Here is a 27,985-nt window from a genome sequence, read left to right as displayed (position 1 = left end):
GACGCGCCCTGAGCACCACGGCCCCGCGCCCGCACGCCCCGCTCACCCACACGGTCTCGAGCCCGACCTTCTTCAACGCGGTCGGGGGCGCGCCCATCCCTGCGTTCCGCGTCCTCGGTCCAGATGGAGTGCCTGTCGAGGGCGAGGCGCAGCAGCTCGCCGAGCAGGCCGACGGCGACAAGCTCGAGCGGGTCATGGAGGTCATGACGATGCTTCCTGTCCTTGTGCGTGCTCTCTCTCGCTCAGACTGTCACGAGCGTCTTTCCGAGGGGTCAAAGAGAAGCAGGGGCGCGGCGTGTCACAACCGGCGGGAGCTGACCTTGCCCTCTCGCCCTCTCGCAGGACCAGATCCTCAACGCCTCGCAGCGGCAAGGCCGCCTCAGCTTCTACATGACGAGCTACGGCGAGGAGGGCGTCGTCGTTGGGTCTGCGGCGGCGTGGGAGAACGACGACGAGGTATTTGCGCAGTACCGCGAGGTGGGAGTGCTTCTTTGGCGCAACTACCCGTGCGTCCCGTTCTCTCCCTTGGACCGCCCTCTCCCTCGCCGTTCCAGAGGCTGAAACACTCTCCTGCAGGTTGTCGAGCTTGATGGCGCAGTGCTTCTCGACCAAGTCAGATGCGGCGACTCTCGGTGCGTCGGCTCGTCCCCCTTCCCTCGCTCGCGAACCTCGCCCCGCTCACGCTTCCTCCTCCCTCGCGCAGGCCGCCAGATGCCCGTCCACTACGGCTCGAAGGAGCACCACTTCCACACGATCTCGTCGCCGCTCGCGACCCAGTTCCCGCAGGCGGCCGGCGCGGCGTACGCGCTCAAGCGCACGCCGGGCAGAGAGAACTCGTGCGTCGTCTGCTACGCCGGCGAGGGCGCGACGAGCGAGGGAGACTTTCACGCCGGGCTCAACAGTGCGTCCTGTCGTTTCTCTCTCGGTCGGCGGCGGGAGAACGACGCCTCTGACCCTTTGGCTCGTCGCGCAGTGGCGAGCGTTCTCGGCGGCGCCCTTGTCTTTGTCGTCAGGGTGCGTCTCATGCTCTCTTTCGCTCTGCATCGCCCGGACTGACGCTTGACCTCTCCTAGAACAACGGGTGCGCCCTCAACTTCAACGAGCATCGTCGCTCCCTGCGCACGGTCCCTGACCACCTTCACGCGCACGCAGCTTCGCCATCTCGACGCCGACCTCGCAGCAGTACGCCGGCGACGGCATCGCGGCGCGCGGACCCGGCTACGGCATCGACACGATCCGCGTCGACGGCAACGACCCGCTCGCCGTGTTCCTCGCGTGCAAGGAGGCGCGCCGGCGGGCGGTCGAGGGCAAGAAGCCGGTTCTCGTCGAGGTGCGTCGGCGCCGAGCCCCTCTCACGTCGTCTCAGGGCGCCCACTCACCCTGTGCGTCTCTCGCTCGCAGGCCATGACGTACCGCGTCGGGCACCACTCGACGTCGGACGACTCGTCGGCGTACCGCTCGCTGTCGGCCGTCGAGTCGGTCAAGAAGCTCGACTCTCCCCTGTTCCGCCTGCGCCGGTACCTCGAGTCGCTCCCCAAACCGCGGTGGTCGACCGAGCGCGACAACGCGGCCAAGGACTCGGCCAAGCGCGCCATCCTGCGCGAGTTCTCCAAGGCCGAGAAGGACAAGAAGCCGCCGCTCGCAGCGATGTTTGGCGACGTGTTTGCGCGCGTGCCCGAGGGGGCCGAGCGCGAGGGCGCGAGGGGTGGGCTCGAGAGGCCGCAGCGCGAGCAGAAGGAGGAGCTCAAGCGGTTGATCGAGAAGTGGGGGGACACGCCCGGGTGGAAGAAGGAGCTGGCCAAATTCGACGGCGGCAAGGAGGCCGTGTCCAAGTGGTAGAGCGTCGGTCGCAATGGAGCGCCTGTGCGCGAGAAGCAGGTCTCGAGAGGTCCGCGACGGCGAGCGAAAGTCGAGCCAGCAATCCTCGCCGTCACCAAGATCCGCTCATTCTCTCTCTCGCTCGGCTCGCAGAAACATCTTGATTGACAACAGTCTGTCCGAGAGGGCGACGAGAGTCAGTCCCAGCCTGAGAGCGCGGTCGAGAGAGGCGAGAAAGGCTGGGGACGCACCTGTACAAGCTCGACCCGCACGCTCGGGCCTCTCCACCTCGCCCCTCCTCCTCTGCGTCGCCCGCCCTCGCCCACACGCTCAGTAGACGCCCGGGATGACAGCCCACCTCGCGCCCTTGCGCTCCCACTCGGCGCCGAACGTGCGCTTGTACCACGCGTGGCCGCTCCTCGCCCGGGGCAGCATGGCCGCCACCTCCTGCAGGACGAACAGGACCGGCGGCTGGAGGTACCACTGCGCGAGGGGCTGCAGCACGCCTCGCGCTGCGGCTGCTGCCGAGGTCGACGAGGGAAAGGGCGCCGGCGCGAGCTGGAGAGCTGCGAGGGCGAACCCGGACCACTCGACCCACTCGCACAGGTACGACGGGTGCGACACGAGGGCGTACAGGCCTCGAGTCGGGATCGAGTAACGCTCGTGCGCCGGCGGCTTGTTGTCGCCCTGCGCCGCGCTCGAACCCGAGCCCGAGCCGGACGACGACGACGAGGCTTTCGCCTTGCCCTTTGCGAGCGAGCGCTGCTTGGCGCGCTTGAGGGCGTACAGGTGCTCGTCGTGGAAGATGTTGCCGGCGAACCCTGCTGCCCACAGGCCGACGCCGAGGGCAAACAGGGCGCGAGACGACGGCGAGTGGGCCTTGAGGCCGAGGCCGGCCGTGCGACCGCCGGCCGAGAGCCACGCGCCGAGGGTGCCACCGTTGGCGAAGTTGAACAGGGCCGAGAGGACGGGGATGACGAGGTGCATCGGGGCGCGGCCGGGGTTGCGCAGGGTGCCGATGACGGACCGGTTCGAGTAGTGGACGAGGAAGAGGGTGGCGAGGAGCTGGCGGGGCCGGTCGAGGGCGAGGAAGGCGCGCACGATGGTCGAGGGCGAGGCGCAGGCGAGGAGGGTGTGGCGCGAGAGTGGAGTGGTGGTGAGAGGGAGGGCGAGGGCGCAGAGGAAGGTGAGGGGCGCAAAGGCCTCCATGACGAGCCAGCCGAGGTCGCCGTTGACGGTGAGGGCGTTGGACCAGGTGCCGAAGCGGCCGAAAGGTGCATCTGCGGGGGGCGTTGTGCGAGGTGAGCGATGTCGAGGGGAACCGAGAGAGGTGGGGGAGGAGGGGAAGACGAACCGAGGAGGAGGGAGCCGGGGAGAGCGAAGCAGCCAAAGGCGCAGAAGAGGCGCTGTACTGCGGCATAGAGGCCGAGGGTGCCGTGATGGCCCTCGAGGGCTGCGACGAGCGACATGGTGGCGGGTGAGAGAGAGCCACCGGGGTCGAGCTGATGAAGCTGGCGCGTCTCACCGGCTTTCGTCTCGCTCCACCGCCTCCAAGGCACTCAGCTCCAGCCAGAACTCGCTCCCACCATGCCCAACAACAAGGTCAAGACCACAAAGGCCCTCCAGAGCAAAAAGACAAAGATCGCCTCGCGCGGCGTCCACCCAAACTCGCGCCGCGCAAAGCAGCTCCAGCGCGTCGAGCTCCGCACAAAGAAGCTCGAGGTCCACGGCAAGGTCCGCCGTGTACAGGAGGTCCACGAAGGTGCGCCCCATCCCCTCTCTCCCTCGCCTCCCCTCCTCACGTCCCCCCGGTCGCTCAACCCCACTCGAGCTCACCTCCCCGCTCCCTTGTCCCCTCGCGCAGTTGACCGCCTCCTGTACTTCGTCCACGCCCTCTCCGAAGACACGACCTCGCTGTCGCTCCCCGAGCTCCACGACGTCCTGCACGGCTACCTGAACCGCCACGCGTCCGAGCTCGTCGACCTCGCCCACGAGCGCGAGTCGCGCTCCAACTGGCGCAAGACCGAGGGCAAGGGCAAGCGCGAGATCGAGCTCGAGGAGCTGCGCAAGGAGGAGACGAGCGAGTACCGCAGCGGCTTCGGTGCGTCGTCGCCCTTCGTCTCTCTCTCTCTCGCGCGCGCGGGCCTCTCGAGACTGACTTGCGCTCCGCCTCTCGCCCGCAGTGCTGCCCGACTTGACCATCCCGGAGAATGTCGAGCTGTGCAGGCAGTGGGTGCGGCCGGCGCCGTCCAAGGAGGGCAAGAACGCCAAGGGCGGCGACCCGTCCTTCCTCGGCCGGTCCGTCCCCATCTCTGCTTCTCTCTCTCGCGACCGACACTGACTCGCCCTCGCACGACCAGGATTCGACTCGTGCGCATCTTCTCCGAGGACAAGAACGCCGTCGTCGTCGAGCAGAAGGGCGCGCGAGAGGCGTGGGGCGAGGGCGAGGGCGAGGTCGAGATGGGCTCGGCCGACGAGGACGACGAGTGAACCCGGCTCTCTGTTCTCTCCGTGTACGAGTTACCCTGTCGCGTTCTCTCGTGTTGTAGCTCTCCCTCTCTGTGTCACCAGCCTCTGCGCGTCCCTCTCGACACCGCGCGCAAGAGAGAGCGAGTTTGGGAAGGTCCAGCCTGTCCCTCGTTGCAGCGCGCGCTACTTGATCTCGCCGTCGGGCGTGACGAGCACGTCGACGAGCCGGTCCCACTCGTTGAGCGGGATGGCCTCGCCGTCCTGGACCATCTGCGCCCGGAGCGCGAGCGCAACTGCGGCATCGAGTCGGGTGAGCTCGCGCTCGTCCGTCAGGAGAGAGAGAGAGGACGAGGGGCGCACCGGTTCTCGGTGCGGGCTTGCCGAACCGTTTCGGGTAGTCCATGCACGCCGTCATGTACCGGTCGTAGTACCCTCGGCCGTGGCCGAGTCGTCGCCGGAGCGGGTCGAACGCGAGGCCGGGGACGAGGATCAGGTCGAGGCCGGGCGAGGTTGGTGCGTCGGCTGCGAGACGACGGCGAGACGAGTCAGTGTGTGCGTGCGAGAGGTGGAGAGAGGAGGGTGAGGCTGGGCGGGCGCACCGTCTTCGAGAGAGTCGGCCTGCAGATGCGATGGACGACAGGCGGGTCAGTCTCGTGCCTCGACGGTTGGCTAGAGAGAGAGCGGCACGACGCACCTCTGACGGGTCGACCTCGCGGATGTCCCATCGGTTTGGCGCGAGCTGGTCGAGGTGGTGCTCGTCGCGGAGGCGGAGCATGCGCATGGTGGTCTTGTCCTCCTTTGGGCAGTACGGGACGTAGATGCGCTTGCCGTGCTGGAGGGCGTGGCGGATGATGGCGTCGGTGTGGACCTCGCCGTGGGCGGTCGAGAGGTAGACCGAGACGGAGGATGCCGCGGCGTAGTGGGGCGACGAGACGAGGTGGGCGACGACGGCTTGAGCTGCGAGCGCTCTTCGTCGGTCAGGGCGCTCGCACCGTGGCGTGTGGTCTCGGCTGCCTAGCGACTCAGAAAGGAACGGTGGACGAACACTCTTGGTGGACCTGGTGAGCGGGGAGAGCGGCGAGGCGGGACGAGATGGCGCGGCGCAGGAGCTTTTTGGCCTGGACGACGGCGGTACCGCTCTGTACGCCTGGTGCCATCGAGAGCAAGCTGGACCAGCAAGGGGGCGCGAGGTGAGGAGGAGGAGCGACGGAACTCGCCCGAGCCTCTGTCAGCTACTCCTCCTCTCGACCTCACACGCTCTGCGCAGCTGGCCAACGCTCGGCCCTGCACCGACACCTGCACACGGCCTCGCCCCGCCCACCGTCACGCGCGCCGCGTGCAGCTCGCCCAACTCGAGCCGCTCGCCTCGTCGACCCGGACCCTGAGCGACCGCTTGCTCCTCAGGGGCCATGGCTGCACCTGCGACCGGCGACCGTATCCAGGCCACCTACGCCAAACAGCCTGCGACCCGCCCCGAACCTGCGCCCCCGCCGCTCCCTCCTCGAACAAGCTCTCCTGCCCCACCTCAGCCCGCCTCGTGGTTCTCGTCGTCGACACGACCTGCGTCCTCGTACGGCCCGCCACCGCCACCACCACCACTTCCGCCACCCACCCTCGAGCCGTTCGTCAACCCGGCCTACCCGGTCCTCCGCACCCTCCCGCCGCGCACCTCGTCCCATCGCGACTTTCGCGCGTCGGCCGGCCCGCTCGGCTCGGCCTTTGAGCAGCGACAAGCTCCCTCGCCGACTGCTACGACCTCGTACGCGTCCGCGAGCGCGGAGCGGCGTGGACCCGGCGCCAGCTCGCCAACGTCGTCGGTCCTCCCGCCGCCGCCGCAACCGCCGCCGCGAGCGAGCGCGTTCGCTCTCGGCGGCGCCGGACCCGTCACGCCGCGCGCACCGGCGAAGGATCGGGACGGCGAGTCGACGCCCCGCAGCAGTCGACATGCGGCGCCGGCCGACGCGACGCCGCGCTCGTGGGCCCCGTCGACCTCGTCGGCGTTCGGCGCCCACACGCCGCCCATGCTCCTCCCGCGCCAGTTCTCGTCGTCGTCGTCCCAGGCCCAGCACTCGTCGTACCCTGCCCCGTCACGCACCTGGCTCGACGTCGACACGGCCGCCGCCGCGTCGCTCTCGGACCCCGCCCTCGACCAGGACGACGACCGCCCAGCCGCCTCGTCGCCGTCGTCGTCGCGCCACGCGCCCTTCTCGTCTCACTCGAGCGAGGACGACGACAACGCCTGGGCAGGGAACCTCCTCCCCTCGGGCTCGTCGCCGATCCAGTCGCCCCTCCTCGCCGACGGGCCCGCAATCCCGCTCGCGCTCGCCTCCGCCGCCGGCCCGACCGACCGCCCGATGAGCGAGTTCGACTGGGCGGCGGCGTACGCCGACTCGCGCAGCCCGAGCCTGCTGCAGGGCGTCAGCGGCGGCGGCACCGCGCCGTCGCCCCTTCCCTCGCCGGGCGAGGGCCCGGCCGCAGCGCCGCCGAGAGGGGCACCGCTCGCGAGCCCGCCACTGCCGCCGCTGCCGGTCGAGGCGGCGAGGGCGCAGGGACGAGCAGGGCTTGGCGGCGAGGAGGACACGGGCGGGCGAGGGGCACGAGAAGGTGCGGGAGTCGAGGCGGAGCGGGCAAGGCCGGTTGCGGGTGTCGACATCGTCCCTCGTGCGTCCCAAAGCTCGTACCTCTCGCCCGACGAGTACTGACTCGTTCTGTCGGCGTTGCAGAACCTTCCCTCTCGACCTCTTCCCTCTCGCCCTCGCACGCGCTCGCCGTCCTCTCGACCTCGATCCCGTCCTCCTCATTCTCGACGCCGTCGACCTCGCCCTCGTCTCCACCTCGAGCACCTCTCGCCCACGCCGCGTCGCACCCCGACCTCGCCTCGGCGACCCTCCTCGTCCCCGCCGGCGGCGCCTCCTCCGCCATCGACCGCCCGTCCTCGCGCACCTCACTCCGCAGCGCGACGAGCGCAACGAGCGGCGGGAGGCGCAGCCCGGGCCCGCAGCCTCCTCGGCCGGCGCGGCGCCAGGCCTCGGCGCTGAGCCTGCGCAGCAACGCCTCGAGCGTGGGCGGCGCCGCGGCCGACGGCGCGACGTTCGGCGCGACGGCGGCGGCACTCGTGGCGGGCGTGCCGGCGCCGATGCCTGTCGAGGCCGAGCAGGGTGGGTCTGCGGCATCGCTGGCAGAAGGAGCAGGGCCCGCAGCGGCAACTTCTTCAGCCTCGGCCGCGTCGTCGGCAGCGCCGCTCGCTGCAGCACCTGTCGCAGCCGCGAGCTCGGCCGCAGCCGCTCCTCCCCTCGCGCTCTCGTCGCCGCGCCTGCGCACGGCCCGCAGCCCGGCGCCGAGCGTGCCCGAGAAGAGCGCGCGGCGCATGAGTCGGCGCCTGAGCGTCCTCGGCGGCTCGCCCGTCCCCGGGTCGCCCGTTGCGCCCTCGGCGTCGGGCGAGGGCACGACGAGCGGCAACCGGTGCGTCCTATCTACCTCTTTCCACTCCTCCTTCCGCAACCCTATCCACAGCGTGACTGACGACAGATCATCCTCGCGCAGGTTCTCGGTCCCGTACTCGGTCTCGGACCTCGCGCTCGCGTACGGCCGCGACTCGTGGGCCGAGTACTCGATCGCGTCCGAGAGCGAGTACCCGCCGTCGACGCGCTCACCTGTCGCGCCGCACGGTGCGACGATGAGCCTTGTCGGCGGCGACGGGCACGACGCGGTCGCTGGGAGCGAGAGCGGCGCCGGGACGTCGTCGCACGGGCGGGAGCCGGTGAGCGCCGCCGAGGACTTCGCGCCGCAGCGGGCGCACAACGGCGGGCGCACCAACCTCCACGTCAATGTCGCCGTCGCCCCGGCGACGCTCCCGCCGCGCGAGGGCAGCGCAGGCTCGCCCTCGACGCCAACTCGAGGCGACGCCAAAGCGCGCGCGGCGGCTTTCCTCGCCGACCTGCGGCGCGCAAAGGCGGCGGCGGCGGCCGACGACGCCGACGAGGCGTCGCTCGCGGTCCTCGCTGCGCCGGCGGCCGCCGTCAGCGCCGCAGAGAGGCTCGTGTCCTCGAGCTCGCCAATGTCGCCCGACGCCGCGCCCTTCTTCGACACGGCGTCGCCGGCGCTCCCGCCCTTGCCGCCAGCGTCGCCGCTCGTACGACCCGAGCTCTCGTCCTCGTCCTGCGTCGTCGACCCGCCCGTGCCGGCCCAGGTCGGCGAGCTCGAGCCGCCGTCGCCCGAGGGCTCGCCGCCTGTCCCGCCGCCCAACGACTCGAAGCGGCCGTCCGTCGCCAGTGCCGCCACCACCCTCTCGATCCGGCGCCGCTCGTCGGCCAATGCGCCCTCGTTCGCTCCGCCACCAGGCCCGGCCGTCGCGGCGGCACCTCGGCCTGTCGACAGCTCGCCGCTCCTGCGCCGTCGCCCGCTCCCGCCGGCCGTCCAGATCGTCGCCGAGCTCAGACGTGCGAGGACGCCGAGGGAGCGCGGGCGGATCTACGCCGAGAAGATCAACGAGCTCGCGAGGGAGAGGAGCAGGTTGGACGAGTGGGTCAGGGCGATGAGGGAGGGCAGGGGTGCGAGCGGCCGAGGTGCGTCCTCATCTCTTTCCTCCTCGCCCTCACTTGTTCATCGACTGACCCTCTTGTCGAGCGATACAGCTCCGCCCGCAGCGTCGCCAATTCAGAACTCGAGCCGGCGCGCCTCCCGCCAAGACGCCTCGACCGCCACGTTCGCGCCTCGAGCCGACGGGCACGGCTACCGCGCCAAGGAGCTCCCGTCGAGCTCGTTCAGCCCTTGCGACATGGTCCCGGCCAACGCGCCGTACCCGGGCGTGCTCGGCTACAACGGCGGCGGCGGCGGCAACCTCGGTGCGGCCATCAGCACGAGCAGCCTGCGCAGCGGCGCGCCGCCGTCGGCCTTCTCGAGCGGGAGCAAGGCGAGCTTCTTCTCGGGCCTCGGCGTCGTCGGTCGCGGGTCGCTCGGGCGACGGGCGTCGAAGCGCGAGCACCACGGGCACCACCCGGCGGGACCGGGCGCGGCCATGAACATCTCGGCGCCGGTGCAGCTCCTCAGTTCGACCAACCTCGCCCTCACGAGCCCGTCGTCGGCGTCGGTGACGCCCATCGGCGGCACGCGCTCGATCAGCGGGCCGCGCATGCCCAACGGTCCGGCGGAGCGTGCGTCGCTCGACGCGCGCTACTCGCCCTCGGGCTCGCCCTCGCTCCCTTCCGGTGCGCCGCCGCCACTGCCCGTCCGCACGAGCTTTAGCTACGGCAGCTCGGCGTCGCTTGGCGGCGGCATGGGCGGCGGGCTCGGCGGCCTCGCGGCGTCGGCGAGCGTGCCGGCGCACTTGAGCGGCGGCATGGGCGGGCACGACTCGGCGTATGGCGCGGTGGACGAGGAGCGGGAGGAAGACAAGCTGGTGCGGCTGCAGGACATACTGCCGCAGGCGTCGCGGGACGACTTGGTCGATGCGCTCGCGCGGGCGGGAGGAGACGACGTGCTCGCCATCTCGGTATATCTCTCTGGGAGGCAGGGGCAGATGTAGCCGTGCAATAGAGTGTTGGACAGTGTGCTCTCACTGCTGCTCGTGTCGAGAGGGGAGGTCTGTGGCCAGCAAGTGCGCCTCGCCCACTGCGACAGCTCTGGCTCGCTCCGCCACGCCTCTCTGCTGAAGCCGACCAGCACAGGCTACACGCACAGCACCAGCCACAACGCTACAGCGCTAGCCCCACCCTCGCACCGGCCTCGACAGCTCCTCGCCGCCTCATCTCCTCCTCGAAACGCGATGAGCGCACCCGCCGGCACCGTCTCGCTCGACCAGCTCTCCTTGGAGCAGTTGTCCCAGGTCAGGACACAGCTTGAGCAGGTGCGCCGTCCGTTCCCCCTTGAGCCCGCCCCTGTCCCACAGACTGACCGCTCCCCCTCGTCCTCATCATCTCGCCGACTTGCAGGAGCTCAAGCACCTCACGCAGGCGTTCGGCGACCTCAAGCAGGCCCAGAGCAAGTTTGCTGGCTGCATAGACTCGCTCGAGTCCATCAAGCCCGCCAACAAGGGTGCGTCCCTCTCTCTCCTCCCCCTCCCCTCCTCGACTCGGTCGCTTACCCCCCTTCCCGCGGCCCCAACCGCAGAGAAGAAGATCCTCATCCCGCTCACGAGCTCGCTGTACGTCCCCGGGCGGATAAAGGACACGGACAACGTCCTCGTCGACATCGGCACGGGCTACTTTGTCGAAAAGGTGCGCCCGCCTCCCTTTCGCCTCCTCGTCCCGCCCGGCACTGACCTCGACACGACGCGCTCGCAGAACACCAAGGAGGCCAAGACGCTGTACAACTCCAAGGTGCTCGCCCTCAAGTCCAACTTGGCGACGCTGCAGGGCCAGATCGAGAAGAAGCAGGACAAGTGCGTCGGCTGGGTCCGCTCGTTCCCTCTCGCCGTGACACGGACCTGACCTTCTCCTCCTCCTCTCGACAGCTTTCAGGCGTGCACAGAGATGATGAGGATGAAGATGGCGCAGCAGCAGCAGCAGCAGGCGGCGGCAGCGGGCGGGTCCAAGGGCGAGTAGCTCCTTCTTTTGCAAAGTCCTCGTGTAATGCTCCTTGCCGTGCCGAGAGAGAGACGCGCAGGAGCGTGGGCCCTCGTAGAAGGTGGCAGGAGCCATTGCGAGGCTCAGCGCACCGGCAGAAGCAGCGAGGCGAGGCTCGAACCGGTCCTGAGGGCAGAGCGAGCGAATCGGCTGCCTCTCGAGCACGATGGAAGAGCGAGAGAGAGAATGGAGAGCTTGTCTGCAATGGTTTCGATCAGGCTACAGCGCCGCACTTCCGCAGAGAGTCCGGGTACAGAGAGGGGGGACAACAGAGACGACGAGGGAGACGACGAGGAGGGAGAGAGAGAGAGAGAGAGAGGGAGAGAGGGAGGGAGCGAGGGACGTGCGCTAGATGAAGGCGGCCGAGGGGAGCGACTTGGACGCCTTGACGCAGCTCGTCTCGAGCGACTCGGCCATCTTGACGAGGAGGGCGAGGTCGCGCTGGACAAACTGCCGCGCCGGGTCGCGCGAGTACGAGCACAGGACGAAGCCGGTCCTGCGCACCTCGAGGACCGGGATGAGGATGCCCGCCGCAAACGACGCCGACGCCGACGGCGAGAAGCGCGGGTTCTTGTAGATGAGCCCGCCCTCGGGCGCGCGCAACGCCTTGACGTGCAGCGCCGGGTCGAACGACGGCGGCGGCGTCGGCAGGCCGTGCGCCGCCAGGACGCGCAGCCTCACGCCGTTGCCGCTCGCCGCTGCGCTCGACGAGAGCGCGGCCGACGAGACCGAGGCGCTGTCCGACTCGAGGACCGACGACCCGAGGCCGGCGAGGTCGAGCGCGGCGAGGTACACGAGCTCGAGCTCGAGCGACCTCGCGAGCATGCGCACGGCGGCGTCAAACATCTTCTGCACGTCGCGCGGCAGGGCCGAGATCGGGTCCTCGGTCGTGACGCCGAGCGAGAGCGCCGACGGCCGCCTCGGCTGAGCCGCCGTGCCCGCCGCCGACGACGAGCCGAGGTCGCTCGCACCGTGCAGCGACGACGAGGCCATCGTGCGCACCGAGTCGGCGTCCGAGATCGTGCGGCGGTGGTGCTGGTGCGCTTGGGCGAGGGCAGGTCCGTGCGCGCCGCCGTGTCGAATCGAGGCGGGAGGCGTGGCGGGCAGAGCGGAGCTCGGCGGGTTGGTCGACGCGCTGCCACGACGATGAGGGAAGGTCGTCGACGAACAGGAGGCGGCGAGAGACGGGGCTCGGCCGACAGGAGGAGCGAGAGGGCGAGCGAGGTCGGTCGTCGAGCGTGCGGCCGGGTCGGCGGCGGTGGTCGACGACTCGGACGTCGACGCGGCGAGCTGCGGCGCCGACTCGGTCGGGATCGTGCCGCGAACGTTCCGCGCCTTGTGCGCCCGACGCTCGCTGCTCCACGCCTCGATCGCGTTGGCGCACTGCTGGCCGAGGTCGCGCAGGACGCGGCGGTGCGCGTCGCCAAAGTCGCTGCGCGCCTTGGTGTCGAGGACGCACAGGCTGCCGATCGGCATCGCCGCCGAGTCGGTCTCGCCGGGAGCGTGGCAGTTGACGGGCGTGCCGGCGTAGAACCGGCCGCCGAGGTCGGTCGTGATCATGTTCTGGGCGAACCTGCACGGTCAACGTCGTCAGTGCGCGCTCGTGTCGTAGAGAAAGAGAGAGAGAGAAAAGAGAGACGCACCGCCAGTCGTCGGTCGCGTTGAGGACGACCATGCCGCCGCCGAGGATCGAGTGCTGGCAGAAGGACGACGTGCGAGGCAGGGCGTTGCCCAAGCCCTCGGGGAGGCCGCCCGACGCGAGGAACATCTGCTTGTCGCCGTCGAGGACCGTGACGAGCGCGATCGGGACGTCGAAGATCTCGCGCGCCTTGGAGATGATGGAGCGGAAGACGGGGCTGTTCTCGAGCGAGTCGACGGCTTCTTGGTCGAGGGCGGGCGACGGCGGGTTGGCGGTTGTGGCCGCGGTCGTGGTCGACGTCGTCGAGGCGGCCGAGGACGAGTGGCGGCGAGCCGACGAGGCGTACGAGGGCGTCGTGAGGTAGCTGCTCTCGCTCGCGAGGCTGTCGGTCGGCGACATGGCGACCGACCTCGCGCTCGGCGACGTGATGTCGAGCGTGACCTGCGACGCCATCTGCCGCCGCCCGAACAGGTCGAGGCGGTCGACGACGTCCTGGCGCATCGGCTCGTCTGGGCCCATGGGCGCGATGTAGTACCGCCGCTCGAACGGCGTCGGCTCGGCGCCCTCCTCGGCGTGGCGCTGCGGCGGTAGTGGCGGATCCGAGACGTCGACGTCGCCCTGTAGAATTCACTTGTCAGTCAGGGCCGAGGGGAAGAGAGGAAAGAGGGGAGAGGACGAGGGACGCACGTTGGCGTAGAGGACGTCGAACTCCTTCCACGTCTTGGGCAGCTGGTCCTCGGGCGTCTTCGAGTTGAGCTTGCGCCGCACGTACGCGACCGCCTTGCGGCCTGTCTCCCTCGCAATCTCGAGCGCCCGCAGCCGCCTCGTCGCCTGGTCCATCGGCGCCGCGACCGGCGCGACGACGGGCGTGTTCACCTGCCGGAACGGCGCACCCGACGGGCGTGCGTCGGGCTTGACCGCGTTGGGGCTGAAGACGGAGGCGAACGCGCGCTTGAACGACCCCTTGGACGACGACGACGCCGTGGGCGAGTCGGCGGGCCGGGTGCGAGCGCTCATCGGGGCCTGGAAGAGGAAGTGCGGGTGGGGTACAGGCGGTGCGGGCACGAACGGCTTGGACGTCGAGCTGGTCGTCGAGACGGTAGGCGTGACCGGCGGCGAGGTCTGGAGGAGCTCGAGGACGGGCGACGGGACGGGCGGGACGTACTCGACCCGGGCGGACCTTGAGGCGACGTTCTCGGTGACGGATCTGGGCTGGTGCTGGGCGACGACCTGGTCGGCGTCGACGTGCGGGTCGAGGAGGAGGGTGGCCGGGTCGGCAGGGTGGTTGGCGACGGGAGGGCGAGGGCGGACGACGGTCTCAGCGGGCATGAGCCACGATGCGAGACGCTGCCGTGATCGACGTCGACAGGCACGTCGCGGTCGAGGCGACGCAGAGGCGGGTCTCGAGTGCGCGAGAGGAGGGGGAGGAGGGGGGGAAAAGCCCGCGGCGAGGGCTCATGGCGGCGGTCGGGGACCGAGGAGGGCCGATCGACCACGCGCAACTAGGGCGAACCATCCCATCATGTGCGACGGTCTCTAGCTCTGCTCCACGCGGCCTGGTAGCCGGCGAGAAGGGACAGCGATCGGTCACCTCCGTCTTCTCGCCAGGGGGCGGCGCGACGCGCACAGCCGGACCCGGGGCCACCCTCGTCTCGCTCGACCGCCGCCTGCCGAGATTGCGCTGCCCCCCCTGCTCGAGCTGCGACGCCGCCCGCCGCGCCCGTCCCTTCATTGCCGCCCCGCCGCGAGCCCGTACGTCCTCGCTCGCTCGCTCGCCAGCACGCAAGCCACGATCGGCCGCCGCTGCACCACGTTGCCCGGCGACCAAAAGCCCGGGCTCTGGCCGTCCGAGCGGTCGCACCGGGTGGAGCGGCGCAGGCGCTGGCAGGGGTCGCAGAGCGTGCGGGGTCGCAGTCGGACGTGGAGCTCGAGGAGGGCGAGAAGACGGCGAGGCCGAGCGGGGTTCTGAGCGCGCTAGCGAGCTCGAGCAGGGCTGTGCGAGTGCAACGGCGCGGTCGTCATAGCAGCTCGAGGCGAGAGGCCCGGTGTGGGAGGAACGAAAGGTGGTTGAGCGACCGAGGAGCTGATGAGAATCTCTCGCGCCTCGTCGTCCACCATGCCCGCTTTTGCTGGACTGCAGACGCTCGCCTACGGTGCTGTGTGCCTCTACGCAGGTGCGCACCCTCTCTTTCGTCCATCTCCGCGAGACCGCCGTCGAGCTGACCCTCCCTCTCCTCCTCCTCCCCCCACCCTCCTCCCAGGACTCCGCCTCTGCATCGCGCCGGGCCTTCTACTCGCCCAACTCGCCCCCGTGACTCGCCTCATCGAGGACAAGGTCGGCCTTAAGCCGCACGGTGCCGGCGACGAGGCCTCGCTCGCCCTCTCCGGCCTCGCTCTCGCCGCGCTGGGCTACACCTACTTCATGAGCGTCTACACGCTCGACCGCAAGGCCCAGATGAACGGCAGTGAGTCCACCTCTGTCCCTTGGCGGCCCCCTCGACCGTGACGCCGTGCTGACCCTCCTCTCGCACACAGCCTCGCAGCGCCTGTTCCTCGCCCTCGCCTCGTACGTCCTGTGCAAGCAGACCGAGCACGGCTCGTCCCTCATCGCTCTCTTCGGCCTCGTCAACCTCGCGTCGGGCCTCCTCATGGGCTTCTCGGTCGGCTGGGGCGACGGCAACCAGGTTGACCTCGACATCAAGGCGCGCGTCGAGGCGAGGCGGCGAGCAGAGGCAGCCAAGAAGTAGTAGAAAGCCCGCTCTCAGTGTAACAGAGAACTCATGCAGACTCAAGTCCTGGCCGAGAGTCGCTGCGAGAGAAGAGCGCTTGCACGAGAGCGGCCATCTACAGGAAGAACTCCTCGACCTGGTACTGCCCGACCTCGGCGTGCTTCTCCTGCGCCTTGATCCGGCGCTGCATCGTCTCGCCAAACTCGCGCACGCCGTCCCGCTGCGCCTTGCGACCCGCCGCCGCCTTGTCCTCGAGCGCGGCCCGGCGCTGCTCGTCCTTCTTGCGCGAGTAGATCGACAGCGCGCCGATGAGCGTCGACAGGTCGGTGACGAGGGCCGTGTGCGTCGCGATGTGCTGGGAGAGGCGTCGCAGGAGGCGGTGCGACTGGCGCTGGAGGAGGAGCGTGACAAAGTGGGCGTCGAGGATGGCCTGGACGAACGGGACGATCTGTGGGGCAAGGAGAAGAGGGTGCGTCAGTGCGAGGCTCATGGCTAACGTACTAAGCTCTCATGTTTCACGTACTAAGCTCTCATGTTTGAACAATAAAATTAATATAAATCAGCAACTTGAACACGTCGGCCGCGACCGCCTTGTTGCCCTTGCCCTTTTTGGCCTTGACGTCGTCGCGCGGCGCCTCGGGCTGCGCGTCTCGGAGCCACGCCGCGAACCACGCGTCGCACTGCTCGAGGACGGGAAGCGCCTCGGCGGCCGAGAGCTGCTTCTTGAGCTCGAGGCGGAGCGTCGCCGGCGTGCATGGCGAGGCGAGCATGGCGGCGAGGAAGGGTGCGAGGGCGGGCACAGGTGCGGGGAGGGCAGTCGAGGCGTCCTCGGTGTCCATGGCGTCGTCGGCGGACGCGCGAGACGAGGTGCCGCGAACGACGGCGACGAGGAGGGCGACGGTCGTGGACTCGGGGATGTCGGGAAGCGTCTTGAGCGCGAGCATGATGTTGGGCTGGGAGAGACGCAGAGTCAGGGCTCGGTCGAGAGAGACAGGGAGAGAGAGGACAGGTGCGCACCCAGTCGGCCGCACGGGCGAGGAAGCTCGTGACGCCGCCCTCGACCTGGTTCTCGCCGACGAGCTCGCGCCGGAGGAGGTAGCCGATGATCTTGGTCGGGTGGCGCCACACCGTCTCGGATGCGGCGAGGACGCCCGACGGCGAGATGGTGAGGTCGGTCGACGAGGTGAGGGGGACGGGGAAGGACAGGCGGAGGAGGGCCGTGACGAACGACGAGGGGAGAGACGGCTGCACGATCGACAGCGTCAGTACGAGGAAGGCCGTTGCACAAGAACAGAAGGAGAGAGAGAGGACGCACCTCGTACCGCTCGACCTTGGCGACGGCCTCGTCCCAGTCGAACTCCTTGACCGTCTTGCCCATGGCCTCCTCCATCTTGTTGCGCTCGCGGTGGTACATGTAGCGGTACCGGTCGCTGACGCCCTTGATCCTCGCGGCCGTCACGTCCTTCCAGCTCGCCTTGGCCGCCTTCTTGTCGGCCGTCGTGGCGGCGCCGACGACGCCCGGCTTGACGCTCGCGCCCGCCGCCGCGATCGCGCGCTCAATCTTGCGCTTGGCGACCTTGTACCGGCTCGCGTCGCCGTCGGCGTCCTCGCCGGCGTCCGTGATGGCCGCCATGCGCCGCTCCTGCTCCTTCTCCATGGCGGCACGGACCTTGCCCTTGTTGTAGTCCCACAGGCGGTCCTTGTCCTCGTCGAGCCACTTGGCCCACACCTTCTCGGCCTCGACGACGGCGACGTCTTGCGCGATGGCGCCGGCGCCGGCCTTGAGCGGCGCGAGGACGCGCTCGAGCCGCTCGAGGAGGTGCTCGCGCGCGAGCCGGCTCGCCTCCTGGAGCGCGAGCTTCTTCTCGCTCTGGCCCGGGCGCTGCGAGCGCAGGGGCTCGGTCGCCTTGGCGCGCGCGACGACGCTCTGGGCGGCGGGCGACACGGCGAGGAAGCGCGCCGTGAGCGAGTGCTTGCCGACGACGGCGGCGAGGACCGACGCCGACGGGAGCGACGCGACGGGGAGGCCGAACAGGGCCGTGCGCGTGCCGGACGCCGAGGGCGCAGGCGAGAGGGTGAGGATGGCCGTGTGGCGGGCCGGGAGGGAGAGCGAGAGCGACAGGGCCGACACGGACGACGCGACGGCGGACGGGACCGTGAGGTCGGCCGAGGCGATGACGCTGCCAAAGCGTGTGTCCCAGTAGGTGAGGGACACGGTCGGGGCGCTGCTGTCGGACGTGGTCGGCCGAGGCGAGGCGACGACGACGAACGACGAGTGGAGGGCCAGGAGGCAGGAGAGGGAAGGCGTGAGGGACGAGGTCGACAGCGCGACCGACTTGAGCGGGGCGAGGGCGAGAGTTGGGGTGTCGACAGGGGCGGGAGGGAAATAGAGGGTCGAGTAGGTGTCGACAGGGAGCGGCGAGGTGAACGAGAGGCGAGACGCCGCCAGGGTGCCGTTCGAGCCTGCGGGACGAAGCTTGTCAGGGGGCTCATCTTCGCGACGTCGGATAGAGAGAGGGGGGACGCACCGAGGGCCGTGACAATGCCGTCGTCGCTAACCACGACCTGCTCCCCCTCGACCGCCACCTTGCCGAGGCTCAAAAGGCCGAGCCGAGGCTCAAACTCGTCCGGCATCGCCACCTCCGGGTCCATCAGGACGAGCTCGATCTCGCTCCGCTGGCCGACCTGCGCAGTCGACGGGCCCGCCGCGTCCGCCGCGTCGATGACGGCCGACGACGAGGGTCGGGGCGCCTTCTTGAACTTCTTCTTGCCGACATCGACGAGCGAGCCACCGTCTGCAGGCGTCGGCGCGGCGTACTTGCGCACGATGAGGCCGAGGTGCGCCTTGGACGAGGAAGAAGTGGGGAGGGCGGCGACGAGGGAGGAAGGGAGGAACGCCGGGGCGGACGTCGCCGAGACGTGAACTAGGCGAAGCGTCTGGCTGACGGCAGGGGAAGCGTCCGTGGGTGCAGGGAGGGAGGCGAGGGACGTGAGGTCGTCGGCCGGGGCGAGGGCGAGCGCGCCAGAGGTCGAGAGGAACGAGATGTGCGAGGGGAGGGTGCGAGGTGCGGCGAGAGCGGCGAGTGGCTCCGAGATCTGTCCGGCGCGCAGGACAGAGTCAGTCTCGAGTGCTTGCGCAGGTCGACAACGACGAACGAGAGGGAACGTACGGGCCAGACAGCCTTGCCCGAGTCGCCCTCGGTGCTGCCGTCCTTGCGCTCCTCCTCGTGCCAGCACCAGATCTCGCCCTTGCCCTCGTCGGTGCGGACGCCGACCCATGTACGCCGTGCGCTCTTGACGCGGATCGAGTCGGACGAGGTCGAGGGCGTCGAGCGCGAGATGGCGGCCGTCGTGGGTGCGAACGAGGGCCCGACGGTGATGGAGGACAGCGGAGTCTGGTCGGCGAGCTGGGTACAGTGAGGGAGACGGTCAGCTGCGTTCTGCCGAGCTGTGGGGGGCGAGCGAGAGCCCTCTGAGGCGGTGGAGCTCTCGCGTGTGCTGCCGGTCGGCGAAGGAGAGGAGGAACGGGTGGCTCACATCGTAGACCGAGAGGCCGACTCCCGGGGTGGCTACTGCGAGTCGGGCATCCTGGCGCGGGTGTGCGGTGTACTGGACGGCGGCGACTGGCGGATGCGGTGGGAGAGCGCGAGCTTGAGCGGGCGTCGGGAGCGGGAAGGACGCGACGAGGTAGTCGTCGATGGTCGACTGGACGAGGCTCATGGTGCGGGTGCCGTGCAAGCTCAGCGGGGAGCGCTGCGGCGTGTGGGACGGCGAGATCAAGTCGTCGAGCTCGAGCGGGCCGGATCCAGATGAGAACGCGACGCAGCGTCGCACGTCTCTCAGCTCACTCGGTCCTGCATGGCTGCTTGCTTGAGCCAGCCAGAAGCTTCACACTGCACAGAGCGCGCTCACGCAGCTCGCCTGTCAAGAGACAGCGAGGCGGTGCACTTGCCGACTCTCCGCCGAGCTGGCGACGCTCTCACGCCGAAGCCCTCTCGTCTGCTCACACCCGCTCCTGGCTTGATCGACTGCTTCTACCACCACCAGCTACCTCGCCTCTCGCCCGCGAGCGCAAGAGCCACCCGCCGCACTCGCCGCCGCCCGATCCGCAACCCCCACCTCCACCACCTCCTCGCTCATCCTCCACCAGCCATGACACCGCGCCCCTACCCGGTCCACCTCGTCACGGCCTGTCATGGCCTCTGGGGACACCCGTCCCACATCGCCTACATCAAGGAGTCGCTCCTGTACCACACCTCGCGCCCAACCTCGTCCTCGTCGTCATCCTCGTCGCCTGCGCCAAAGGTCGTCGTCCTCGTGCCCGAGACCAACGCAGTCTCGTTCGCCCACACGTACGATGGCATCGACACGTGCGCCGACCGCGTCGTCGACGAGATCGACGCCGAGCTCAAGCGCATCCACGACGACGGCGGCCGAGTAGAGGCGTTCAGCATCGTCGGGTCCGTCCCTCGCACGGTCCCTCGCCTCAGTCAAACACGTCGCTCACCTACGCTGTGCCCCGCAGTTACTCTCTCGGCGGCCTCGTTGCTCGCTACGTCCTCGGCCTTCTCGACTCGCGCTCCCCCTCCTTCTTCGACGACGTCCGCCCCGCCCACTTTGCGACGTTCGCCTCTCCCGCCATCGGCATTCCGCGGTACAAGACGTTTTGGTCGTCGACGTTCGCCTTCCTCGGCAGCCGCCTCCTGTCTCGCACCGGCAGCCAGCTCCACGAGCGCGACCGGTTCCTCCCCGCCTACTTTAACGCCGAGGCGCCCGCCCAGGACGGTCGCAAGGGCATCAGCAAGCTCTTGCCCCGACGCAATGCCGCAGAGCCGCTCCTCAAGATCATGGCCGACCCGCGGTACAGCTTCTACCGAGCCTTGACCCGGTTCGAGCACATCGACGTCTTCGCCAACACGTGCGTCTCGGCCGCTCTCTCTTCCTTCCATTCTAGTTCGTGAACTGACGCTCTCTCTCGACGCGCATGCGCAGCGTCAACGACCGCACGGTGCCGTTCCCGACCGGCGGCATCGAGGCGCACGACCCGTTCGCGCTCGCGCGAGCAAAGGCGCAAAAGCTCGCCAAGGCCCGAGGCGACGAGCCCGACGCCGAGGTCGACATCCGCGATGGAGGACTGGAGCTGTGCGCACCGCTCTCTCCTTTTCGCCGTCGCACGCCCGAGACTGACGAGCTCTTGCTCCCCCTCCTCCTCGTTCTGCAGCACCCTCGCCAAGGACGCCCCCATCATCGTCTCGCACAAGCAGGTCCCCGCACCCGACCTGCCGAAAGGCTGCATCCCGGCCAAGCGGCGCTTCCGCCTGCGCCTGCCGCTCCTCCTCCGCCCGACCACCTACCCCTTCTCCCGCCCCGTGTCGCTCCTCATCATCGCCTTCCTCCCGCTCGCCCTCCCGCTCTCGGTCGTGTACCTCGTCGGCCGGTTCGCGCTCCAGACGCGCGAGTCGCGGCGGCGGATCCGCGACGCGCGCAAGCGGATCGGCGGCGGGCGCGAGACGATGCTGCAGCGCGTCGGCGTGCGCATCGGCGAGGTGGCCGAGCTCGCCGGCGTCGACAACCCCGAGTACGCCGGTGGGCTGAACGTCGACGGCCTCGAGAGCGGGACGAGGAGCGACGACGGCGAGGCGCACGAGGCGACCCGGTTCGGGCCGCAGCGGACCTACGGCTCGACGTCGGGCACGTCGACGCCTGCGCTCGCTCGTCCCGTCTCGCCGCCGTCCCTGTCGAGCTCGCGGTCGGTGACGCCCCCGCCTGCGTCGCCCACCTCGTCCTCGACCAACCTCGCGCGGTCCGAGGAGGCGGCGCGGTACTCGACCGACCCGGTCCTCTCGTCGTCGCAGCTGTTCCAGGTCAAGAACCTCAACGCGATCCCGCACCTGCGCAAGCATTTTGTGTACCTGCCGCAGGCCCGCAACGCGCACGGCGCCATCGTGCGGCGCGACCCGAGCTACCCGGCGCACCAGGCGGGCGTCAAGGTCATCGATTCGTGGGCGAGGACGTTCCAGGCGTAGACGCTTTCTCTTGCATTACGTAGATGAGCCCTGAGCGTGTGTCCCTGCGTTGCGAGAGCAGAGAGCTGGTCGTCGCTCGAGCCTCTCCTCGCAAGGTCCGCGGCAGCGGCGAGCAGCGGCAACTCCGAACGACCGAGCGTTCGGCTGCGCTCCTTTGCCTGGCTCTCTTGCGTCTCTGCGAAACGTGCGAGCTCTCTGCTGCTGCCTGAGCGAGCGAGGCGGAGGGACGGCTCCGAGCGCCAGTGCGCAGCGAGCGACCGGCGCGGCACCCGCGCCGGCCGGACTGCGAGCCAGGCTCGAGACGACCGCTCACCCTCGCCCCTCGCCCATCACACCACCACGAGCACGACCATGCACGCCCAGAGCCCGTTCCCTGTCCCCCTCAGCGCCAACCACAACCCCAAGAAGCCCCAGGCCATCGTGCGTCCTCGCGCTCTCTCTCTCCTCCCCCTCCCGCCGAGCTCCTCCCCACGCCGGCTCAGCAACTCTCGCTGACCCTCGCCGCCCCCCCGCCCCCCTGCAGCCTGTTCCTGGCAGCAAGAAGTCGGGCAGCACCGCGGTCTACGTCAACGTCGAGAACCCCAAGTGGCGAGCCGGCCTCGCGTTCCCCACCTCCGCCTACGACGTCTTCAACCTCGGCCTCGAGCACCACGCCAAGGACAACTGCCTCGGTGCCCGCGCGTGGGACCCGACCGTCGGCGACTGGGCCAAGGAGCTCACGTGGGACTCGTTCGAGGCCGTCGACGGCCACCGCACCCGCATCGGCAGCGGCCTCGCCCGGCTCCGCGAGACGCTCTTCCCGGACGAGAACGTGCGCCAGTGGAAGGTCGGCATCTGGGCGTCCAACCGCCCCGAGTGGCAGTACGTCAACCAGGCGTGCAGCGCCCAGGCCCTCACCGTCACGTCGCTGTACCCGACCCTCGGCGCCGACGTCGTCGAGTTCATCTGCAACCACGCCGAGACGCGCGTCGTGTTCGCCAACCCGGTCCACATCCCCGACCTGCTCCGCCTCGCGCCCAAGCTGTCGAGCGTCAAGGCCATCGTCAGCCTCGACGCGTGGAGCGCCCTCGAGGGCAAGGGCAACCGTCCCGGCATCCAGTCGGGCGCCGCCATGAAGCAGTGGGGCGGCAGCGTCGGCATCACGGTCCTCGACCTCGTCGAGCGTGCGTCCCACTCTCCCTCCATCTCTCGTCGGGCGGTCGACGGCGAGCGCGAGAACTGACGCTCGCACCCCTCCCCTTTCTTCGCAGTCGAGGCGCTCGGCGTCGCTCATCCCAAGCCGCACTCGCCGCCTACGCCCGACGAGCTGTGCGTCATCTGCTACACGAGCGGCACGACGGGCAACCCCAAGGGCGCCATGCTCACGCACCGCAACATCTCGGCCATCGTTACCTCGTCCGAGCACGGCCACGAGATCCGCGAGGGCGCCGTCCTCCTGTCGTACCTCCCGCTCGCCCACGTGTACGAGTTCTTCGTCGAGGAGATCTGCATCGCCGCCGGCGCCAGCATCGGCTACTCGTGCGGCGACAACCTGCGCCTGCTCGAGGACTTTGCCGTCACCAAGCCGACGACGGTCGTCTCGGTCCCGCGTGTCCTCAACCGCGTGTACCAGGGCATCAAGGCGCAGACGGTCGACGCGCCCGGGTTCAAGGGCTCGCTCGCGCGCAAAGCGTTCGCCGACAAGCTCGCCAACCTGCGCACGACGGGCCAGGTGACGCACGCCGTGTGGGACCGCATCATCTTCAACAAGGTCAAGATGCTCCTCGGCGGTCGCGTCGAGTCCATGTCGACCGGCTCGGCGCCCATCAACCCGGACGTTCTCGACTTCCTGCGCGTCGCCTTCTGCTGCGAGGTCTACGAGGGTTACGGCCAGACCGGTGCGTCCTCCTTCCTCTCCCCACCTTTCTCAAGACCGTGATCGAGAGACTGACAACGAGTTACGCCCCTGCAGAGACGTCGGGCTGCACCAACCGCTGCTACCCGCACGACCAGTGGTCCGAGGGCTCCGTCGGCCCGCCCATCGCCGGCGTCCAGATGAAGCTGTGCGACGTGCCCGAGATGGGCTATTTCTCGACCGACAAGCCGTGGCCCCGAGGCGAGATCTGCGCAAAGGGCGCGAGCATCATCCCGGGCTACTACAAGGACGAGGTCAAGACCAAGGAGCTCATCGACGACGAGGGCTGGCTCCACTCGGGCGACGTCGGCACCGTCGACGACCTCGGCAGGTTCCGCATCATCGACCGCGTCAAGAACCTCGTCAAGCTCAGCCAGGGCGAGTACGTCGCACTTGAGAAGGTCCGTCTCCTCCTTCCTCTCTTTCTCTCTCTCTCCTGCGCGCCCGCCGAGACTGACTCTCCCTCGTCCTGCGCACAGGTCGAGAACACGTACCTGCTTTGCCCGCTCCTCTCTCAGCTGTACGTCCACGGCGACGGCCTCAAGGACCACCTCGTCGCGATCGCGGTCGTCGACCCCAACACGTTCGCTCGTACGTCCCTCTCGCTCTTTCCGCGCCCCCTCAACATGCTCACCTCGTGCTCCTGTCGCGCAGCTCTCGCCTCCAAGGTCCTCGGCCGCCAGATCGCCCCGACCGACCTCGCTGCGCTCGACGCCGCCGCCAAGGACGAGAAGGTCATCCAGGCCGTCGCCGTCGCGCTCGCCAAGTACGCTCGCGACGCCAAGCTCGTTGGGTGCGTCTCTCTCTTTCTCTTCTCCCCCTCGAGCTCTCTTTCCCTCGCCGCCAAGACTGACCCCTCTCTTGCGTCCGGCGCAGGTTCGAGCGCGTCGAGGACAGCATCCACCTGCGCATCGAGCCCTTTGCGCCCGAGTGCATCACGCCGACGTTCAAGACCAAGCGCAACGTCGTTGCCAAGCTGTACGCCAACGAGCTCTCGGCGCTGTACGCAAAGGCCGACGGCAAGGCGCGCGCCCGTCTCTAGAGGACGAGCGAGGAAGGGGAGGGTCTCTCTGTAGTGCTGTCCCGGTCTCTCGAGCTGTCATGAAAGGAATCTGTGCCGTTTGTCTCTCTCTCTCTCTGGCGCGAGAGGATCCGAGAAAAAGGTCGTCGATACAACATCGAGAGAACGAAAGAGAGGAAAAGAGATGTCGCAGGGTCTACCTCGCCGAGAGCGTGCGCAACAGGTCCTCCTGCAGGTGAACAGCCGTATCAGTCGGGGACAGCCGCATCGGTAAGCCCTGGACGGCGGCACATCGTGCGGCCGCCCAGGGCAAGAGCGAGAGAACCGAGCCCGACTCACGACCTGGGTCCGCCTCCTGTGGCCGACGCCGCCGCCGCCGCTCGAGTTGTAGTGCGCGAGGAGCTTGACGAGGACGCTCTGGAGGACGCGAGGCTGCACGCGCGGGAAGCGCTGCGCCCTGGTCGGCGGGTCCAGGTAGTCGGTAATGTTGGGCGTCGCCGTGAGGAGGAGGACGAGCTGCGGCGCGATGCACAGCGAGCTTGTCAGTACGACAAGCACAAGAAGAGAGAGAGGAAAGAGAGAGAGGAATGCGAGGGCGCACCTGCTGCAGCTCGGAGAAGACGTCCGAGAGGCGCTCGTTCTGGAACGACGTGACGTGGTTGACGAGCCACCGCACGTCCCGCGCGAGGTGGAGCAGGCCGGCGTCGCTCACCTGTCGAGGGTCACGGTCGGTCAAGTAGGACTGGGCGCAGGGAGAGAGGCGGGGAGGAAAGTCGTCAGTGTCAGGGTGGGTCCGAGCGGGAGGCGGGGAAGAGGGAGAGGGAGAGTCGTGCGGACCTGGAGGATCATGGCGCAGTGGCCGAGCGCTCCTCGGTAGACGTAGTCCTTGGCGAACTCGGGCAGCTGGACGAGGACGCTCATCATGACGGTCGAGACGTAGTCGATCAAGTCCTGCAAGTACGGGCTCGCCTCGTTGGCGGCCTGCGCTGACGGCGGCTGCGTCGCCGTCCACGGGTACTGGGCCTCCTCGAAGAAGTTGTCGATCTTCTGCGAGATCTGCGACACCATGCGGTCCTGCGTCTGCTTGAGCGTCTGCTGGAACGACGCGAGCGAGTCGAGGTGGATCGTGCCGCCGCGTTGCGTCGCCCTGATGCGCAAGATGCAGCCCGTCAGGGTCGAGTGTCACAGGATGTGACTCAAGAAGAGACAGAGAGAGAGAGGACGCACCGCAGGGTGACGAGCAGCGTCTCGAGGTCCGAGCAGGCCGTCTGGAAGAAGAGCACGTTGACGACGATCTGGGCGAGCTGCGACAGGTTGCCGATCATGCTGAGGCGGCGCTGGATGTTCTCGCTGACCTGCTTGATGAGAAGGTTGTCGAGCGCCTGCAGGAGAGGAAAGATGAGGTCAGGGACGCTTTGGCCATGGCGATCCGCCCGGACGACGGCTGCGAGAGGGAGGACGAGGCAGACGCACCTTGCGCAGCACGTCGTCGATGTCGCGATGATGCTCGGCAAAGCCCTCGGAGAACTGGTAGTACTGCTCGGTGAACGACCGGATGTCGACGCAGCACAACGGGTAGGTTTGCGAGAAGGGCAGGGCGAGCGGGAACCCGGGTCTGCGACGAGTCGACGTCAGGGCAGGTCCTCTGTGATGCACTGCGACTGAGAAAGAGGAAGGAGAACGCACTGCTTGAGCTGCGCGGCGCTCCACTCGCCGTCGGCCGGGAGCCAGGTGACGCTCAGGACCTTGCTGAACTCGTCCTCGTCGTTGACGACCATCGGCTGGTGGTCGTCGTCGAGCACAATCTGTAGAACGGACGACACGGGTGAGCCTGGCTGCGCTGGCCGAGGGAGAGAGACGGAAGAGGGGGACAAAGCGCACCTTCTCAAAGTCGGCGCTGAACCGGCGCTGCAGAAGCTCCGAGTACCGCTCGAAGAGCGTGAGGAGGAGGCTGTTGAGGTGGCTGACCGAGTAACCGTACCCCTGAAGAGAGAAGGGCGTCAGTCCATGAACCTCTCGTCCGACGGGCCGAAGCCGGGCGAGAGCCGGCTCCAGTCCGAGATCATGAGGACAGAGGGCTCACCTCGAGCGTCTGGACGAACGTGAGCACCTTTAACTTGGTGCCGAGAAACACCTCAGGGTCCTCGCACCCTCTCAAGCCCTCGTCGACGATGCGCACGACCCGCTCGCACATGCCGTCCCACAGGTCCTCGACGTCTTGCTCCGAGCGGAACGAGTTGGTCGTGCGCAGGACGTGCGACTCGATGAGGAAGAAGCCGACGATCTCCTCGAGGAGGGCCGACAGGGCCGCGAGCGAGTAGGGCGTGAGGGACGCGGTCGACGACAGGAGGAGGCCGGCTTGTGCCTGCAGGGTGGGACCGCGCTCGTCAGGTCGTGAGGTCACGTCGAGTCGAGAGAGAGTAAGGGACGCACTCGTCGGTCGGCCTGGTAGCTGAGCTGGAGCTCGTCGCGGGCGTCGAGCGTGTCGTAGATGTGGATGCAGGTGTACAGCGGCTTGAAGTCGATCTTGGCGTTCTCATTGTCGAGGAGCGAGTCTGTGTCGCGGTACAGGGCATCAGTCTCGAGTGTCGGAGAGCGAGGGAGAGAACGAAAGAGAGAGAGGGGACGTACACTCGTGCCGCTCGCTGATGCCGAGCTCGATCGGCCCGTTGATCTTTGCGAGCGCGAGCTGCACCTCCTTGCGCTTCCTCGCGGCCCACCTCCTCCCACGCTGCTCCATCGCGTCGAGCGCGCCCTTGCCGATGGCCCGAGACGCCTCTCGCGCCTCGTACATCCACGCCTTGAGGCTGCGCGTGACGGCGTCGCGGATCTGGGCCCGACTTTCCGGTATCGACGACAGCATGAGGCTGGCGAACGAGTAGTGCAAGACGGGCTTGAGGTGCGTCGACTGGAGGTCCTCGATTTGCTGCGGACCGTTCGCACTCGAGGCGGGTCAGTTCGCCGCACGGACCGTGAGGCGCCCGAGAGAGGGAAAGAGGGCAGGGGGACGCACCCGCAGCGCCGAGAAGTACTTGGCGTTGTCGATGAGGTTCTGCACCTTGGTGGCGAGGTCGAGCACGCGCAAGCACGCCTGGAGCGTGTCGATCGTCTCGTCAATGTTCTGGCCGACCCGACGAGCATCGAGGAGCGCCTTCTTCTGCGAGTGCCGACGAGGGGTGAAGGTGAGCACGTGAACGCAGGCACGAGAAAGAGGAGAGAGTGGACGCGCCTTGTCGGCGACGCCGCCGCCGCTCTTCTGAATGTCGTCGTTGAGCTCGACGACGCGGTGCTTGAGCGAGACGGTGCCCTGGCGGACGCGAAGGAGGGCCGATACCGAGCCGACAAAGTCCTGTGTCGAGCAAAAGGTGAGTGAGGGCGTTGCGAGGAGGGACAAGGAGGGTGAGCGGACCTGGTAGTTGCGCGCGCAAACGGCCTCGATCTCCTTCTCCTTCTCGGCGACAAAGGCCTTGAGGGCACGAAGGTAGGCGTCTTGCTGTCTCGAGCGGTGGATGTTGAGGCTGCGGTCGGTGTGGGCAGAGGTGAGTGAGGACGCGCGGGTTGAGCGAGGGTGGGGAGGGACGGACAGGATCGGTGCGAGGGCCTCGATGTCGCCGGTCGAGGCTGACGAGAGGCTCGAGAAGAGGAAGAGCTGCTGGAGCTGGGACTGGATCTCGTCTTGCGAGAACCGGATCCTCCTTTGGCGCGGAGCCGGCTGGGACGACATGGAGGGCGAGCGAGCACGCAGGCCGCGAGAGGACGTTCCGTGCGAGTGTGGGCGTGCGCAAGGAGCTTGTGCGTAGGTTGGCGAGCGTTCTGGCCCAGCTGA

General features: G+C 68.8%; 12 protein-coding genes across 12 annotated transcripts; 6 read left to right on the top strand and 6 right to left on the bottom strand.

Moving 5' to 3' along the window:
• The first annotated feature begins 17 nt into the window (after nucleotides 1–17).
• RHOBADRAFT_22946 (uncharacterized protein) lies at nucleotides 18–1,872 on the top strand. Its single transcript, XM_018412586.1, has 8 exons — nucleotides 18–224; nucleotides 343–506; nucleotides 577–632; nucleotides 704–901; nucleotides 974–1,014; nucleotides 1,074–1,081; nucleotides 1,153–1,330; nucleotides 1,402–1,872. The coding sequence occupies exons 1-8, from the start codon at nucleotides 195–197 to the stop codon at nucleotides 1,837–1,839; spliced, it is 1,113 nt and encodes a 370-aa protein (XP_018274081.1). The 5' UTR covers nucleotides 18–194; the 3' UTR covers nucleotides 1,840–1,872.
• Nucleotides 1,873–2,148: 276 nt separating this feature from the next.
• On the bottom strand, nucleotides 2,149–3,287 carry RHOBADRAFT_50552 (uncharacterized protein; the record flags this gene model as incomplete). The annotated part of the gene is made up of 2 exons (XM_018415378.1): nucleotides 2,149–3,098; nucleotides 3,173–3,287. The coding sequence occupies 2 exons, from the start codon at nucleotides 3,285–3,287 to the stop codon at nucleotides 2,149–2,151; spliced, it is 1,065 nt and encodes a 354-aa protein (XP_018274080.1).
• A 91-nt stretch (nucleotides 3,288–3,378) lies between these two features.
• On the top strand, nucleotides 3,379–4,410 carry RHOBADRAFT_50551 (uncharacterized protein). Its single transcript, XM_018415377.1, has 4 exons — nucleotides 3,379–3,580; nucleotides 3,683–3,919; nucleotides 4,002–4,116; nucleotides 4,179–4,410. Exons 1-4 carry the CDS (start codon nucleotides 3,406–3,408, stop codon nucleotides 4,306–4,308), a joined length of 657 nt encoding a protein of 218 aa, XP_018274079.1. The 5' UTR covers nucleotides 3,379–3,405; the 3' UTR covers nucleotides 4,309–4,410.
• Nucleotides 4,411–4,430: 20 nt separating this feature from the next.
• RHOBADRAFT_50550 (uncharacterized protein) lies at nucleotides 4,431–5,444 on the bottom strand (the record flags this gene model as incomplete). Its single annotated transcript, XM_018415376.1, has 5 exons — nucleotides 4,431–4,580; nucleotides 4,648–4,809; nucleotides 4,887–4,905; nucleotides 4,982–5,244; nucleotides 5,333–5,444. 5 exons carry the CDS (start codon nucleotides 5,442–5,444, stop codon nucleotides 4,471–4,473), a joined length of 666 nt encoding a protein of 221 aa, XP_018274078.1. The 3' UTR covers nucleotides 4,431–4,470.
• A 3,880-nt stretch (nucleotides 5,445–9,324) lies between these two features.
• RHOBADRAFT_65845 (uncharacterized protein) lies at nucleotides 9,325–9,840 on the bottom strand (the record flags this gene model as incomplete). Its single annotated transcript, XM_018418791.1, has 1 exon — nucleotides 9,325–9,840. A coding segment is annotated over one exon (515 nt), but the record flags the coding sequence as incomplete, so codon positions are not given.
• A 58-nt stretch (nucleotides 9,841–9,898) lies between these two features.
• On the top strand, nucleotides 9,899–10,868 carry RHOBADRAFT_65844 (uncharacterized protein). The gene is made up of 5 exons (XM_018418790.1): nucleotides 9,899–10,132; nucleotides 10,218–10,320; nucleotides 10,396–10,502; nucleotides 10,569–10,666; nucleotides 10,739–10,868. The coding sequence occupies exons 1-5, from the start codon at nucleotides 10,052–10,054 to the stop codon at nucleotides 10,827–10,829; spliced, it is 480 nt and encodes a 159-aa protein (XP_018274076.1). The 5' UTR covers nucleotides 9,899–10,051; the 3' UTR covers nucleotides 10,830–10,868.
• Nucleotides 10,869–11,198: 330 nt separating this feature from the next.
• On the bottom strand, nucleotides 11,199–13,818 carry RHOBADRAFT_50548 (uncharacterized protein; the record flags this gene model as incomplete). The annotated part of the gene is made up of 3 exons (XM_018415375.1): nucleotides 11,199–12,423; nucleotides 12,494–13,107; nucleotides 13,177–13,818. The coding sequence occupies 3 exons, from the start codon at nucleotides 13,816–13,818 to the stop codon at nucleotides 11,199–11,201; spliced, it is 2,481 nt and encodes an 826-aa protein (XP_018274075.1).
• A 787-nt stretch (nucleotides 13,819–14,605) lies between these two features.
• RHOBADRAFT_50547 (uncharacterized protein) lies at nucleotides 14,606–15,279 on the top strand (the record flags this gene model as incomplete). Its single annotated transcript, XM_018415374.1, has 3 exons — nucleotides 14,606–14,663; nucleotides 14,751–14,954; nucleotides 15,025–15,279. 3 exons carry the CDS (start codon nucleotides 14,606–14,608, stop codon nucleotides 15,234–15,236), a joined length of 474 nt encoding a protein of 157 aa, XP_018274074.1. The 3' UTR covers nucleotides 15,237–15,279.
• A 17-nt stretch (nucleotides 15,280–15,296) lies between these two features.
• On the bottom strand, nucleotides 15,297–18,938 carry RHOBADRAFT_50546 (uncharacterized protein; the record flags this gene model as incomplete). The annotated part of the gene is made up of 7 exons (XM_018415373.1): nucleotides 15,297–15,666; nucleotides 15,794–16,171; nucleotides 16,236–16,463; nucleotides 16,534–17,681; nucleotides 17,747–18,314; nucleotides 18,389–18,625; nucleotides 18,756–18,938. 7 exons carry the CDS (start codon nucleotides 18,936–18,938, stop codon nucleotides 15,334–15,336), a joined length of 3,075 nt encoding a protein of 1,024 aa, XP_018274073.1. The 3' UTR covers nucleotides 15,297–15,333.
• A 432-nt stretch (nucleotides 18,939–19,370) lies between these two features.
• On the top strand, nucleotides 19,371–20,179 carry RHOBADRAFT_11293 (uncharacterized protein; the record flags this gene model as incomplete). The annotated part of the gene is made up of 2 exons (XM_018412042.1): nucleotides 19,371–19,678; nucleotides 19,744–20,179. The coding sequence occupies 2 exons, from the start codon at nucleotides 19,371–19,373 to the stop codon at nucleotides 20,177–20,179; spliced, it is 744 nt and encodes a 247-aa protein (XP_018274072.1).
• Nucleotides 20,180–21,595: 1,416 nt separating this feature from the next.
• RHOBADRAFT_40569 (uncharacterized protein) lies at nucleotides 21,596–24,180 on the top strand (the record flags this gene model as incomplete). Its single annotated transcript, XM_018413730.1, has 7 exons — nucleotides 21,596–21,664; nucleotides 21,768–22,407; nucleotides 22,495–23,121; nucleotides 23,196–23,539; nucleotides 23,618–23,729; nucleotides 23,793–23,931; nucleotides 24,015–24,180. 7 exons carry the CDS (start codon nucleotides 21,596–21,598, stop codon nucleotides 24,178–24,180), a joined length of 2,097 nt encoding a protein of 698 aa, XP_018274071.1.
• A 110-nt stretch (nucleotides 24,181–24,290) lies between these two features.
• RHOBADRAFT_22932 (uncharacterized protein) lies at nucleotides 24,291–27,973 on the bottom strand. The gene is made up of 15 exons (XM_018412585.1): nucleotides 27,744–27,973; nucleotides 27,569–27,677; nucleotides 27,350–27,508; nucleotides 27,173–27,280; nucleotides 26,791–27,085; nucleotides 26,593–26,714; nucleotides 26,243–26,524; nucleotides 26,041–26,142; nucleotides 25,846–25,964; nucleotides 25,633–25,774; nucleotides 25,387–25,541; nucleotides 24,997–25,306; nucleotides 24,761–24,901; nucleotides 24,499–24,675; nucleotides 24,291–24,388 (listed from the first exon to the last, which is right to left on the bottom strand). Exons 1-15 carry the CDS (start codon nucleotides 27,881–27,883, stop codon nucleotides 24,356–24,358), a joined length of 2,394 nt encoding a protein of 797 aa, XP_018274070.1. The 5' UTR covers nucleotides 27,884–27,973; the 3' UTR covers nucleotides 24,291–24,355.
• Between the last annotated feature and the right edge of the window lie 12 nt (nucleotides 27,974–27,985).

The sequence above is a fragment of the Rhodotorula graminis genome (assembly GCF_001329695.1).
Source record: "Rhodotorula graminis WP1 unplaced genomic scaffold RHOBAscaffold_1, whole genome shotgun sequence".
Classification (NCBI taxonomy): domain Eukaryota; kingdom Fungi; phylum Basidiomycota; class Microbotryomycetes; order Sporidiobolales; family Sporidiobolaceae; genus Rhodotorula; species Rhodotorula graminis.
Note: the sequence above shows the minus strand (reverse complement) of the source record. Positions and strands in the feature narration are given on the sequence as shown.